At 47.3% G+C, this 15,758-nt stretch overlaps 3 protein-coding genes across 3 annotated transcripts; 1 reads left to right on the top strand and 2 right to left on the bottom strand.

The window, feature by feature from the left end:
* Positions 1-158: 158 nt before the first annotated feature.
* On the bottom strand, positions 159-585 carry LOC128713162 (protein NATD1-like). The gene is made up of 2 exons (XM_053808026.1): positions 352-585; positions 159-272 (listed from the first exon to the last, which is right to left on the bottom strand). The coding sequence occupies exons 1-2, from the start codon at positions 583-585 to the stop codon at positions 159-161; spliced, it is 348 nt and encodes a 115-aa protein (XP_053664001.1).
* Positions 586-1,349: 764 nt separating this feature from the next.
* On the top strand, positions 1,350-5,549 carry LOC128710159 (tetratricopeptide repeat protein 21B-like). The gene is made up of 3 exons (XM_053805204.1): positions 1,350-3,883; positions 3,983-4,186; positions 4,256-5,549. Exons 1-3 carry the CDS (start codon positions 1,350-1,352, stop codon positions 5,547-5,549), a joined length of 4,032 nt encoding a protein of 1,343 aa, XP_053661179.1.
* Positions 5,550-6,615: 1,066 nt separating this feature from the next.
* LOC128707607 (proton-associated sugar transporter A) lies at positions 6,616-8,895 on the bottom strand. Its single transcript, XM_053802569.1, has 4 exons — positions 8,657-8,895; positions 7,297-8,569; positions 6,924-7,229; positions 6,616-6,849 (listed from the first exon to the last, which is right to left on the bottom strand). The coding sequence occupies exons 1-4, from the start codon at positions 8,893-8,895 to the stop codon at positions 6,616-6,618; spliced, it is 2,052 nt and encodes a 683-aa protein (XP_053658544.1).
* Between the last annotated feature and the right edge of the window lie 6,863 nt (positions 8,896-15,758).

Here is a 15,758-nt window from a genome sequence, read left to right on the forward strand (position 1 = left end):
AGCAGTATAGGAAATGAGCAGACAATCGTATAAACTTACCTCGAATGCATCCAATCATGGCTAATCAGCTCGTTTCGTCCATGTCTTTCGAGTACAGAAACGACTGATGTAAATCATTTCATTCTTTTATTCTGCTTCTCGTACTGCACAACGGTGGTTCATTTCGTTACGTAACGCTTGTACGTTGATTCGTTGTCTTTGTAATATTTGACCGCAAAGTCACATTCCAGCTTGACCATCAGTCGCTTCTCTATGGCGTATTGAAACGCAGACTGTAGTGGGAGAGAACGAGAGACGGAAGCGAAACATGAAAACATGTTCGGGAGCACAAGGGACTGCATTTTTGCTTACCTCTACTAGCTTTGTACCTAACCCTTTGCCTTTGCCAGCATCCGGCACGTAGGTATGATCCAAGCTGATAACGTTGCGGTCTTCCGAATATTGCAGATATGCCTCATCGTTCTTGCCCAAATCAATCACAAACTTCTTGCGTTGAAAATCATTTCTAACCGCGCCCACTGTACAGTACGCACGGTTCGCACTGATGCGTGATGCTAACAGCCTCGCCGATAGCAAACAGGACATAATTAGGAAGATTATGATATTGTTTCACACGAAAACAAGAGGTGCTAATGAAAATTGCGCCTGATTTACAATTCAAAACAAACGAGTAAATAAAAGCTGACCGAACTGTCAAATTGGTCGTGTGCGACAAGAGCAGGTAGGGGAGAAAAAAGAAGGAAAATTGCTAGAAGTGTGAACAGTTTACAAAGAGCCCGACACACGATTGAAAACATAAAAAAATATTTTTTTTGGGTAACAAATATTTTTTTCTAACAATCTAATCTAAGTTGATTTTATAGATTTTATAGTTGCGGACATCTGGAATAAGAATGTGATAAAATGAAACTAAAGTGTGCGATGCCCTGATCGTTTCAAGCGCTCTTTCTCTTTGCCGGGTTCGTGTCTTCTTTTTTACCAAATTTCCTACAGTGATCGTCAATTCCGCTGTCAGATTTGGTTTTGTTTTGTTTTATTGCGATAGGCTTGGTTGTGGTTTCGTAAACAACTTTTTTGAAGAGTTTTATTAATTATCTCGTTCTTATTTCAACTACATCTAGCTAAGCTTCAAATGTGCATGCATCTGTAGAAGAAAGTAGAAAATGCGATATTTGTGAGTTGTTCGAAGCATCGGTGAGGAATCGTAGCATGCATAGCGAAAGGTAAACGAAGCGTTGCTATGGTAACGCATTGATTGTAACTACACTGGCAACATAACTGTGAAAATTCTTTACGCGTGTTTTTGCAGCTAAAGTGAGGCATTGCTCTTATATCAGGAAAATATCAAAATGGAAGAGCACGACTATCGCAGTGTAATTATTTACCATGCCCGGAACCGGTACTACTACACGATGCAACGTTCTGCGCTGGAGGCAATGGCCAAATACACCAACGACGTCAGCTTCCGGTTCTTGAACGGTCTCGCACTGATACTGGATGGATTTCGTCTTCAGGAAGGGATTCGCGAGCTAAATCAACTTCGCAGCGAAACGGATCTCGGTATGGCGGTAACACTTTGTCTTATGTACACACACAAACGGTGCCACATCGTCGACAAGGAAGAGCTGATCAGTCTCGATGCGCAGCTGAAAGAGGAGCGGAAGCGTTTAACGGCCCATTCCGCTTATTATGCGGCCCTGTTTCTGCATCTGAGTGGCAAAACAGAGAAGGCGAAAGAGTACACCGATAAGGCACTGCGATTGGCACCGAACCACTCGGATATACTGTCCTTAAAGGGATGGTGTGAGCTGCTGCTGGGTAAAATAAACAATCAAACACTTGAGCTGTTTAACCGTGCTCTGGAAACTGGTGGCAAGCATCTCGACGCGTACCTCGGACAGGTTAGGTTTTATCAGCTGAACAACGACTTTGATGCGGCAACGGCGGTACTGAACCAGGTCGCGGTCGGCTTTCCGGCCGTGATCATACCGCTGGTTGAAAAGATGAAGACGCACCTTGCCAACTGGCACTGGGAACACACGTCGGAGTTGGCAAACCGCATTCTAGCCGAGAAACCGGCCAGCCTGGAAGCGTTGACGGTGAAGATTATGGTGCTGATAGTGAAGGAGGGCAATTACGCGGCAGGTGCGAGCGCGTTACAGTATCTGGCAAGTTCGGTTGAGAAGATAGAACCGGGCAATGGGGAGCTGTTTCTGCAGCTGGGCCAACTTTACTCGGTCGTTTGTGGCCGGGATGCGAACGTGCTGACCGAAACGAGCAAGCTTGTCGAGAGAGCGGTCAAGCTGAAGGGTTCCAATGCGGAGTACCTGACGGAGCTGGGTTATCAAGCGATACTGCAACGAAGATACAGAGACGCAGTTGCCCATTTCAAGAACGCTACCAAAGTAAATGATAGCTCGATTAAAACACTCTGCGGGCTCACGTTATGTCAGATGCTGGAAAATGGCGTATCGGATCAAGTTAAGCAACAGCTAGAGTTTCTATCCGAGGTACAGGGACGCACACCTAACCCATTGTTACTGTTCATGACCGCTAAGCTGTACGCCGACAACACACCCAAAGCGACCGAGCTGCTGTTAGCCGCCTCCGAAGCTCATTTTAAAAACCTGAAAGCAATCCCTTACGGTCCCGAGTATCTGCGTCTTTTTAATCCTGACTTTCTACTGCAGCTCGTACACGAGCTGCTAGCACATTCGCCCGTAAAGGGCATGTCGGTGGGTTCGCTGCGCTCTACGCCAGGTGAATTGCAGCAACATCCAGTACTACTGCAAGCGGTTAACCTACTCGAATCGGTCGTGAAAGCCTGCCCGGGTTTGGTGGAAGCCGTGTATCTGCTTGCGGTTGTGCAACGTCTCGGTGGGGAGATTGGACTCGCTTCGGCCACTCTGAATCGTATCCTGCAGGAACTTGATCCAGCCTATTCGAGTGCACATCTTCTACTGGCGGAGGTGCACATCGAGCAGAAGCAGTATCAGCGTGCCGCGCAGAACCTGGAGATATGTCTCAGCCACAGTTTTAAGGTACGCGAGAACCCGATGTATCATCTGCTTTATGGCATGATTTTAAAGCACCAGCAACAGTACGAGGACGCATTGAAGAGTTTCTTTGTGGCGATGAACTTGTGCGGTATAGGTACCTCGGTTGGCGTTGCCGGTGGAACGATTGGAGTGCCCTCAAGTGGCCCTACTACGAAAGCGTCAATTGATATTGGTGCAGGTGGTGCACAATATCTCAACATAGCAGATCGGCTAACGCTCTACTTGGAGGTGATTGAAACACAGCAAAAGCTAAACCAACATACGGAAGCACTAAAGCTACTGGAGCTGGTGTCCACCGAGTTCGGTGGAACTACGGAAGAAGGTCGCTTAGTGCTGGCGATGGCCGATTTCTATCTGCAGCAGGGCAACCAAACGAAGGCAATAGATCTGTTGAAAAAAATGCAACCGAACCAACCGTATTATGTGCAGGCGAAGACGAAAATGGCATACATCTATCTGAACCATCGCAAGGATCGATTAACATTTTCACAATGTTTCCGCGAGCTGGTAGCGAACTGTCCGAATGCGTCGAGTTATCTGATGCTCGGTGATGCGTACATGTCCATCCAGGAACCGGACGATGCGATCAAAGCGTACCGTGAAGCAATAAGACAGAGCCCGCACGATGCACTTCTGGCAAGCAAGTTGGGCCGTGCCTACGTGCGTACGCACCAGTATCAGAAGGCAATCGCGTACTACCAGGAAGCGATACTGCATCCGGAAAACTATCCGCTGAAGCTCGATCTGGCTGAGCTGTATCTTAAGCTGAAGCAGTATCAAAACGCGGAACAGACACTTGCCGAGGAGTTGAGCGGTAAAGCAAGGTACGATGGGGATATTCCAGGAAACCTGGAAGACCTGGAAAAGGAATACTGTGGTGATGTTTCTAACCTTTTATTAATTATTTTATTGTATTCCCGCAGTGACTCTGATGAGCTTTCAGCGTTACAGGTGCGTACAAAACAGTACCTGTTGCTTGCTCGTATCCGAGAAAAAGCTGGACAATTAAACGCATCACTTCAGACGCTGAAGGAGGCACGAGATAATCAGCTTAAAGTGCAGCATCGATTGCTTCTCGATCAGACGACTACCGGCATACCGAGTGAGCAGAACAAAATGCTTGCAAGGTATGCATTTGATCCTACCTGGAAGTGACCGCGTACTATATGCAAATTATGCTCTATTTATGTTTGTAGAATCTGTGTCTTAATGGCGGAACAGTCCCAAGCGATACGCGACAACGAGCAGATGGTACATCACTACAAAGAAGCGCTCAAGTACACACCGAACGATGCGGGCGTAATGGCGTCCCTTGCCCGTATTTACATGCAGCTGAACCGTATGGACGAATGTCAGGCGACCTGCGTACAGATTGTGCAGCTCGACCCAAACAACGAGGTGGCACTGGTGATGATGGCGGATCTGTCCTTCCGGCGGATGGATTTTGAAAATGCAGCCTACCACTTCTCGCAGCTGCTGCTCTATCAACCTACGTACTGGACGGCTTTGGCGCGCCTAATCGAAGTGCTCCGACGCAGCGGCACACTGGTCGAGGCAGCCAGCTTTCTGCAGCGTGCCGAGGATGAAGCGACACGGTCGGATTGTGAAGCAGGGCTCAGCTACTGCAAGGGGTTGTGTGAATGGTATCGGGGCAATCCGAACAGTGCGTTGCGACTGTTCAACTACTGCCGTCGAAATGAAGAATGGGGCCAGCAGGCAATCTACAATATGATCGAGATTTGTCTCAATCCCGATGGCGATCTGCCGTGCGAAGGTTCCGTAATCGATATCGGTGCGGACGATCTCGAGATTAAGGATTCCCGTGCGATGGCACTGCGTACCGCGGAACGATTGTTGAACGAGTTGAAACCCCGTCCCGGTGTGCTGGATAACGAGGCACTCAACCACCGGCTGCTGGAAAATTTTCTGCTCGTCGCATCCCGGCAGAAGCATAGCGTCGAGCAGGCGCTGCAGAACTTTACCACGATCGCGTCCCAGGACGAGTACATCGGTGCGGTATACGGTATGGCCGTCACGCACGTCATCTTGAAGCAGAGCCAGCGGGCTAAAAATCAGCTGAAGCGCGTGGCGAAAAACACCTGGACGTTCGAGGAGGCGGAATATCTGGAGAAATGCTGGCTGTTGCTGGCGGACCTGTACAACCAGGCGGGAAAGTATGAGCTCGCAACGGATCTGCTAAAGCGCGTGCTGCAGCACAACAAATCGTGCACGAAGGCGTACGAGCTGGGCGGTATAGCGTTCGAGAAGGAGCAAAACTATCGTGCGGCGGCAATGTATTACGACAGTGCGTGGCGTTACTGTGGGAAATCGAAGCCAAACATTGGCTACAAGCTGGCCTTTAACTACATGAAAAACAAACGGTACGCTGACGCAATCGATATCTGCCAGCAGGTGCTGAAAATCCATCCGGAGTATCCATCGATACGCAAAGATATTTTGGAAAAGTGTCGAAACAACCTTAAGGTGTAACGCTGTGAAGCTTTTTATTTCGTTTATAGCGTGAATATGTAGTGGTTTTAATATGCAACGTTTGAACTAAGCGATTTCGCATGATCTCCAGGGTTAATATGATTTGACCCGATCAGCAGACGTGATGAGGCATCTTCTCACCGCCGTTAGCGCCATCTGTTGATCATTTATATATTCTGCTATTGGGTCTGTTAGCTGAAAATTAATAACTGAACATGGCGAGTGTATATCGCTCCTTGACATAAGATATTTATTTAGCCGAATACAATAACTTTTGCGACTTTTTTGCAAAAGGATAGAGTATACATGCATCAAAAGATCTTATTTACTATTAGTTTTGACCAACTTTGTAAGTTAAACTCTCTCATAATATACAAAAACAAACAATTGTTAGTGAATACAGTTAAAGTTTGGGCACACATTCCACACAAACTTATGGTATATAATATTTATTCATCAGTAATTACACTTCAAACCATCCAAGTTGGCGTCGTCGTCATGGTTTGTGAAAGAAAGTTTACATGTTTACGATTCAATTAACTAAAACACCTGTAATGCATATATTGCTGTATAGGTAGAATTGCCATACTTGATCCATTATATCGTTAAGGATTTATGTTTACTATGCCGACAGACGCCTATTACGTTACGTTGGGTTGGTTTACGTTTTTTTTTGGGTTTTAGTTAACTGCAACGCCTGCCAATACGAGCTAGAAATAATAATTAAGCTAAACACTTTGCAAATGGTTGGTGGGTTCCATTTTGCCGTCGATAGTGCAGCAAGGTTAGGCTTTTTTTTATATTTCCCATTACATCGATTCGTCCGTTTCATATTGCCATTTCCATTGTTTCATTCTTGTGCTTTCTTTTCAAATAGTATTTTGAGATCCGAACGCATTATCCGGTCGTAGGGAACTGTATGAATACACGATATTGAACTCAATTTCCGCTAGTGCTTACGTGCGCACATCCATTTTGTAATGCATCCATACCACGTGTGTGGGTGTATTTGTGGATGCTCGCTATGCAGGAAAACTCAACACTTTGGTCGGTTTGGGTTCGATTTTTACAAATTCAAATACATGATCTGTGTGGCGGATAGGGCCCCACAGAAGCTTAACATGGCGGCAATGGTAACTACGGCGGTCGTCGTACCGGTCCAGGCGACGATCGAACCCATACAGATGGACAGCACAAACTGGGCGAGAAACACCATACTGCTCACGATGGCCACGTCCGTGCCGAGCCCACGGATGGCGCCGGTGCTTTGTTTTGCCTCGCCACATTCGTTCAACTCAAACTGTGAATTAGATTAGTGAGCTCGTTACATCTGTCGGTATCTTTGGAACGATCTAGACGGGTAGAGATACTTACCACACCCTCCGAATGATAGTGGGCAACGAGCAGATAGGGCATGGTGAAGAGCGTCGAGTACATGACACCTGCAGTCCAGCTAAATACAATCACACCGACGCGATGCTTCGACAGAGCCATCAGTGACATACCCAAACAGTAGAAGAGTAACCCTCCAACGTAAACGCTCTTAGCTCGGAACCTCTTGATAAGCCGCTCGATGATCAGTGAGTAGCAGGCACATGACAGCGAGTACATCGCCATGCCCCAGCACCCAAATCGCACACCTGCTTCGTAGAGCAGATACTTCTCAGTACCGTCCAATGCCTGTAAGGAAGTGGAAGGTGATCTATTAGACGAGACAGCAACTGACGCAGATGTGACCTGTCTATACCTTCGGATCTCCATCAAACACGGCCTCGCCGACAAAGTCGGTAAAGTACAGTGAGTAGCAAACGTGTGCCATCCAGCAGAACAGATTCGTCAGACAAACCATCCGCAGCGAGTGCGGCATGTAGATGATCGACAGCAGGTACATACTGAGCGTAACGGCTGGCTTTTCTTCCTCGTACGGTGTATCGCGGCCATTGTCCTCGATGCTACGCTTGACGTTGCTAGTGGCGTCACCATTCGCTTTGGATGTTTCGTGCCGGCTAAAGCTAGTCTCGGTGAAGTTCTCGCCGGGGAGTTCGTCGTAGCTGGCGCCGGGTTGTTGGTCACCGCGCGTAACACCATCTGACGGTCGCTCGTGTAGCGTCGCACCGTAGGTGACGGGTTCCTCACTCCCCGTACGGTTCGGACGCAACTCCATCGGTGGATCCTGCCGTTCGAGCTCCTCCTCCAGGATCCACAGGGGAATTTCGCTAAAACTCGTCACCGTGCAGAGGACGCACACGATGAAGATGATCGTGATGAGTGAGAAGACGGCCCGCACATGTCCGCCCAGTACGATCCCGAGCGAGGTATTGTCCCAGTCGATACCGCCAAGCGAGTAGCCCATGAATCCGCCCAATCCCGCCATGATGGTGAAGGTGGACAACCCACGGGCGTGGTCCTCCGGCACGGTAACATCGAGCAGAAAGGCCCGTGCCGGACTTTGGCAGGCGTCCGCATCGAAATCGAGCAGTACCGTGCCGAGTATGGTGAAGAAGATACCCCACGGATGGCGTGGTCTCTGTGCGGGGATGTCCGGCGGTACCAGCGCCGCCTTGATCGTTGCGGTACGCTGCGACATTGGCTCCAAGCTGCGTTGTCTACCGTTGTCGGGTGGTTCCTGCCACACATAGCCAGCGATCGTACCGTCATCGCTACTGTTGCCACCGCTCCCAGTTGTGTTGATGGCGTACGGGTTAAAGTCACCGAGGGCGTACCCAACATCCTCACCGTTCGGGACGAGCAGCAAACCGAGCAGTACACCGATCGACAACAGCATTATGAACGGTCTCCGGCGGCCAAATTTGCTGCGACACCGGTCGCTCAGCGAACCGAGCACGGGCGTTAGAAAGAAGCCTACCAGCGGCGACAGACACCAGACCAGCGTCATGTGCTGATGTTCGACGCCGATCTTCAGCAGCGTCGGAGAGACGAATGCCGTCTCAGCCGCGTACGAAAACTCGATACCCATCACGGCGGCAGAGATGCGTATCAGCTCCAGGCGCGTTTTACGACTGGAAATGAAAAGTTATTCGCAACTTTTAGTGTCGTACAGGTTGAGCTTGTGTTCGCAATTAACGCCGCGTCGTTCGTACACTCACCGATAGATGTGCGAGAAGTCCACCGCACCCTCGTTCCATTCCGTTCTGACACCGTGCTCGGGGTCCGTACCCATCGGTGCGGCTGTGTGTGTTCCACCACCGTTCAGCACCGTATCTTTCAGGTACTGACGCACACCACCGGGATGGCGTTCGCGCCATCCTTCGTGCCACTGGCGGGCATTGGAACGCCACTCGTGCCAACGCCCGGTCAAACCCTGATACTCGTGCAGTTTGTCCATTCTTCGCAAGTGTTAAACTTTCCAAAAGCACCACTACAAAGGTTGAACCGATGATTGATCAAGAGCGTTAGTAGTGATTAGTAGCGGTGGTAGTGAGGTTAGTAATATCAGCAGGTGTTCATTGAATACGATGCTGCGTTGCTGCGATTTGATTGCTGCGTGTGAATTAGCTAGAAACACTGCTTACTTCGCTCGTTGTGGCGCTTTGATAGAGAGCTTTCTTTCAACGGTTGATTCGTGGAATGGTTTGTTATAAAAACGTCAAGAAAGCACACCATTATCTTGGAGTTCATCACTCCATCTTCGACTATGCAGTGAATAATTAAATTATGCACCTGGAAGCACAATGTTTAAAGCCAAATGCGTTGCACCAAGTTCCGCATAACTTCCCTCTTGTATTACTTAACATTGAGTTTCTGGTTAGCTAGACGAGTTCTCACTGTTCTCACTCATCTTTCAAAGTAAGAACATCCTAACTGTACCGCACCCTTTTCGCACTGTCGCAAATTGTCTATTAAACATACAGGTCCAAGACCAAACGCTTCCTTGAGTGGTGCCGATTATCATGGATTAAAAATGTGTGTAGTAACACTGGTGGAGCGAGTTAATTAGATTAAGGAAGAAAATATTTCACTCTTTCCACACGCGGACCAATATTGCAATGTGCAGCTTGTGTTCCGTTCCGGATTGTTTTTGTAGAGCAAGAAGGATAAAAAAAAAACCCATTTAAATGTTATAAACACAGCTTATATAATAATTAGCACATTGTTTTGAATTCGCGGTGTGTTAACAGGCTAACTTTAGTTGATAATGTACAGCATTATGGTTCACTATACGTGGGATTCTGTTTGAAGTTAACTGGCAACGGAATTGTAGCATTGTTGAGGTTGGAACATTTTAAAACAAACGAAAGTAATTAAAAACCAGCAGAAATGTTTACCAATAACACACCTACAATGCTCGAGCGTACTGCTATTGCAGCTGCATCTGCAACAGGGCAGCGATACGGTCACATCTATCAAACCACCATCACCACGCACGAATAACACACGAATGGCCAACGTTCCGCACACAACTAGCCTCGACGGGATCGTTATTAGCTCTGAAGTGTACGCTCGGCGAAACCACACCGCCAATGGTGTCGCGCGCGACTGACCACCGTCTTCAACCAACACCACCACCACCAGCAAGCGTCACAGGATCGATGACAGAGATTGGGCTGACACGAGTGGGACGAACTGTAAGTATGTCTTGCGTCGGGTGTACTTAGCAGAGGGAGCAATCGCGCTGCACTAGTCCGGATTCATTTACCTTTTTTCTTTGTTATTGTTATTTTTGTTTTGTTTTTAGGAAACTTTGAAGAATCCCTTCAGAGATCTGGCAGTGAGCAGCTTGAGTGTGAGTACCATATTTTAATAATCGTGCAGATTGTTCGTATATCGCAAGTTTAATTTGCTCGCTTATGCAATTTCCAACACTAAATGCCACGCTCGTCCATAATCGTTTCACAGTAATGTTATGCATGTGTAGTCCTAGAGGGCCTCGCGACTTCTGACGAACTCTCCTTACATATCCACCAATGTTGGATCGCCTTCGGGGGCCAACATTTTGTGGCTTCTTGCACATCTGGGTGGCTCCGTAGCGCGTTTGAACGCTAGTTGTCCGATAATTAGGCCATAACCGGGTACCTTGGACATCGATCACATGACGTCTTCGATTATGTCAGTGGCGAGGATGGAATCTGATCTGCTTGCGCGTGGAATTTGCAAGAGGTGAGTTGCACACGGTGCCAGATTAAAGAGGTGTTTGGGATGTGGATTCTGAACTGAAAGACGGACTAACTACCTTGACCCAGAAACAGGGTGATTAGATAAAATTTATTAGAAGCACATGAAGTACACGGTTGAGATAGTGCCGGGCGGTGTGCTAGTGATTTCGAAATGTAAAGTATTTCTGAAGTAGCTCAAAAATCACCCTTAAACATATCGGTTCGTTTATTTAACTTTCAGCGAAGTTGTTCACGCTACGAACCAAGACGGAACAGCCTTCCAAAGGTATTTTGTTTCCCCACTAAGCTCCTTATCTTCGTGCGGTTCTAATTAGATCTCTGGAGAATTGTTTCCCTGATGCTCTCGGTATCCTCAGCTTAGTCCAAACAAAGAACCGCTGACAACTGGCCATTACTCTGACGGTGATACGAACCCCAAACCAAGAAGATATCTGCATTACATCTGGGAAGCGTTGCAGTTTTGTTAGATATGGCGAATAATTAACCGCTTCTTTAAGTCCAATTAGCGCCAGAGAAAGTTCCTCCTGTCCGTTGGAGCGTGGACGTTGTCTGTGCCTCAAATATTTGTCACATGGCATTAGTCAACTTTCCCGAACAGAGCTACCGGTCATCTAGAGAGAAACAGAACGAGTGAGAAGAGAGAGATAGGGAGTTTGAGCGAGAGTGAGAGACAGCAATAGTAAATATTGGTAAGTGAAAGGGGAGAAATCTTGTCAGAAGCGAAAAGGAGAGAGCGCTACTACAAGTAATGTTACAGCTTAGTACATCTAGTAGTCTGATTCGCCATCTTTAACATGGCTACGTTACTGCGAGAAATAGGCTTCCTTGTTGGTTCGGGCCAGCATCCACGATAGAGGCGTTGAAGAGCACTCTACTGGAATCCTTTCATTCGCTCGTCTCTGATGTCTATATCGGAGATGTCATTCTTAGTGGCTAATGATTTTTTAATTGGAGCAGCCTCTGTTAGCAGTACCTTGCCCAGGGCTTGTACGATACGCAACTTTCTTGCCGGCATTGAAAGGATATCACCCGCAGGGCAAGATAAGACGTACGGCTAAGGTGTTGAACCTCCTTCGCCACACACGGCATGTCACTGCCTCGGCCTATGTCTACGAGGATGCGGAGGGTTCCGGTATGCTATGCTGATTGTATTTTCTCACAATGAGCTTTCATTCCACATACCACCTCTTCCGTCACCGGCTCTTCGCCAGGTCCACCCCTTTCGCGTTCTTTCCCCGGCAATGCATACTTACTCACTCTCGCCAAACATTTCGCCCTCCCTACCAAGCAGGGTAGCGCCATTATGCGATTGCGCAAATAAATTCTGTTACAAAAAGAAAGGAAAAAAAAAACGGGGAAAAGCAGCACGAAGCACAGCAGCCAGCAAGCGTACGGTGATGTAAGCGATTGATAATGGAAAAAAGGGCGAACGAAATTTTCCCCCAAAACACACCGTTATCGGGGCGCAGGAACGGAAATTCTTTCGCTTCTTCTTGCTGTTGCTGGCGCTTTGCATTGTGCACTGGTGATTTTTCGTAGCGTTCTTCGATGCTGTGGGCACACTGTGGGCAGGTGTTCGCGGTGTGGTGTATGCGGACGGGGATGTTGGGGGAGGGGGTTATTGTTAACGGAAAGATCTCAATTCATTGCAAAATCTGTTAAACGGGATTGCCTTCTCTCTCTCTCGCTTTGTTACACTGCGCCTGGCTGGTCTCTTTATTTATTATTCTCGCTACCATTGTACTTGTATGTTCAATGTAGATATTCTCTTTTGTTTACCGCTTTCTTTCTTCTTCGCCATATTGCTGCGCTTCGGTATCCGGGTATCGTGTGTGGAAGTGGTGCGGGAAAAAAAAGGGGGCCAAAAAATGATGTGTCAACATAAGCTGCACCCAGAAATTGTAGGCACCGTCCTTCAGTGGTATGATGAATTTCGTTCACTGCGGGTACGATCGTCGCAAGTGAATTTAGAATGATCGTAATGAACACGAATGAACCACCACTGCGATCTTCCCGGCAACGAATTATATTCAACCGAGATTCCGTCTAATTCGAATTACCAGCGTGAGTTCCCTTAACGCATCTTTAATATTCAGTGTGAACACGTTCCGTATCATGTCACCCATATTTGGGTGACGCGAAATAAAGTCTCTAAAGTCCTCGTCACCCAAATGTGGGTGACGCTGTTGTGCACTTTGAATAAAGTTTTCTTTGGCATTTTTGGACACAGAATCAATCGAATAAGGTCCACAGAGTAAAAAAGGAATGAACAACCAAACAGTAATTGTTAACTGTTATAGATAATTATTATGATGCTTAGTAAATAATTAGTATGCTTTCCGTTTTTTCGTACACGATGTTGATAAAACCTCTCAATATCTGTTGTGGGTTTGGACAGCACACGCTACCAATCAAAGTTAAAATTTCTACATTTATGTCGATTTTAGCGATAGTTAGCCAAAAAGAATTTTATAATAAAAATATTTGAAATTTGAAGTATTTGAAATTAGAATACAAAACCTCACATAATAACAAAATATTAATATTTACTTATCGCGAGTACCGCGTAGATTCGACAACAGACAGAACAGAGTTCTATTAAAATACATTTTAAGATGAAGCGCTACGTATTCAACTTATAAAACATTTAAAACACATGCAAATTGAGTGTATCTTCATTTAAAATATTAAAGTTTACGCAATAAGTCAGACGAAAATGAAATTCTGCAACAAACACATGTGAAATGAAGGAAAAAAAACGACATCTTTTGGTTCGCCTTCCGTAGTGCAAACGGTTGTACGGTTTCACTTTTGGTAGCTTTCGATGGTTGCTCCCGACAAAACGGTTTCCCACCGTTGAACTCCGGAGTGTAATCTGAGAGGATACTCAGCGACGAGAAGCTTCAGCGACTGCACCTTGGGCATGGAAGCGTACCAGGTTATCAGTGGCACCATCGGTATGGCGGATGTTGAGCACTCTCTCGATCCTGTGGCGTTCTCGGTGCAGAGAGAGAGCAGGAGCGAGCGCCGGAGAGATTTCGCCCGATGTTCGCTCTTTTTATTCCCCTGCACGGAGTACGCGGTACCGTGTCGGTGCCCATCCTCACAGCATCTTCGCATCAACGCATCGTCACCTCGTACATCATCATGTAGGCAGGCTTGGTGGTCCCCACTAGCGCTCTTCGCTCCGAGCCGCTTAGTGTTGTTTGACAGTGACGGGCTGAACATTTGAGCTCGGTGAATACGCGTTATCAGGCGCTTGTTCGGGTGAGTTGCACCGTGTGGTGTTGAAGTTTTAAATTCGCATACGCCACCGACCCTGCCGCGGGGGGGGGGAGGGGTTTCCCTTGCGCCTGCACCAGTGCTGCGGCGTGACCAGGCCGTGTCTAGGCGACCCACAAAACGGGCCCCAAAGTGCATTAAACGGAGCTTAAACATTTAGCCAAACAACGGGAAAATCGAACGACGCATGCAGAAACGCAGGATTCCTTTGTTGAGTGAGCAAAGTTTGGGATAGGTTTCTTTTTTTTGTATATATATAACGCAGGGCGGAGGACACGCTGTGTGCTCGGGCTGCATTCGTTGTTGACCAAGCACGACAAGGACGCGGCGCTTCTGGTGTCGCTGCAAATGAGGTTATTAAGCGTACTGGTTATATCCCTCTTTTTACACCAGCCCGAGCAAACAAACCAAGTGGTCGTTAAACAAAGGAAGCAACAGCAAACAAAAAAATACAGTGTTTACAGCAGTGTTTACAAAACCGCAACCAAACAATACACCGAAACAGTGCAAGCAGTAATCAAACGAAGATATAAAAACGAAAAGTCAACGAATGCGCTGCTGATTGCATACCGTTCAGGCGTCAACATGCTTCAAAGTCGCAACCATCAACGGCCCATCATCAACAATCTCATCGGCTAAAAGGAGTCAATTCAACCAGTGCGTAAAGCCAGAAAGGATATAAACCGTAAACGGGCGTTTTACATTCAGGTAACAGGATGTTTGAAGAATTTTTTTTTATGAAGAATTTAAGCAGCTTTTAAGCTTCCAACTACTGCCAGGGTATGACATATTTTAAGCCACCAAAGGGTGAGCAAATCGAAAAATAACCCCCCTCCCCCGTTTCTGCATCTGTTTGGTCGTTCGCCACAGTTTGGCACAGTTTCGAGCAGTGCCATCAATGTGTCGGGATCATGTATTGATGGGTTAAGAAAACACGCCTTAATATTGTGTAACTTTGCTGCCCGGAAAGAAAGGACGGTTTACTTCGGTAGGGAAAGGTTAAGAAAAAAAAAAAAACTGTACCCTACCCGACACACATATACGCACCCAAACACGCTGGCAAGGCACGCAGACCAGCCCACACGTGTATTTATCTTACACGGAGAATATGGGTGTTGTACTATCTTAATTTCTTCCAAGGAGAGCAAGATACCGAGCGGGAGAGAGCGATTTCTTAAGAATTGGACCATCGGACACCGGATTGATGGGTGGGCGAGGTTAGGAAGGAGGAGCGTGTGTGTCTGTGTGTGTGTGTGGGTTTAATTCGTCGAACAGTTGCATAAATACAGGCGACATTTGGTGTGGCGCTTCTTGAGGCGAAGTTTCTAAGATACGGTGAGCGCACCCTTAACCGTCAACGAGAACAGTAGCCTTCCACCCGTGTCCGGTTGACATCACTGCGAAGCAAACGCGGTTGGACGTTTGGTAGTTATGCAATGGAATTAGATAATTTTGCGTATCTGTTTGCGGCCCGAATCGCACAAAGCGAACGTTTCGAACCGATTTCCGAACAGCGCGAATGAGCTTTTACTTCATCCCCGAGTACACAGCCGGAGCAGCTGCGAGATGCGCGTTATCGAAGGCTTTTTTGTTTGCGGGAAAGAGCAGGCAAAACCAACGCTGGTGCTCGGAGAGCACACGTTGAGAGTTGTGGCAGCGGGTACCCTGCTGTGGTATGCGTGCGGAAGATGATAAAGGGAGGGAAAAGGATACGGCAGATGGTGTATGCGTGATAACGCGAGAGCGACAGAGACTACCCGACACCCATTGTTGGTGAGCTTTACTAAACAAT

This window comes from Anopheles marshallii, chromosome X, assembly GCF_943734725.1.
Source record: "Anopheles marshallii chromosome X, idAnoMarsDA_429_01, whole genome shotgun sequence".
Taxonomy (NCBI): domain Eukaryota; kingdom Metazoa; phylum Arthropoda; class Insecta; order Diptera; family Culicidae; genus Anopheles; species Anopheles marshallii.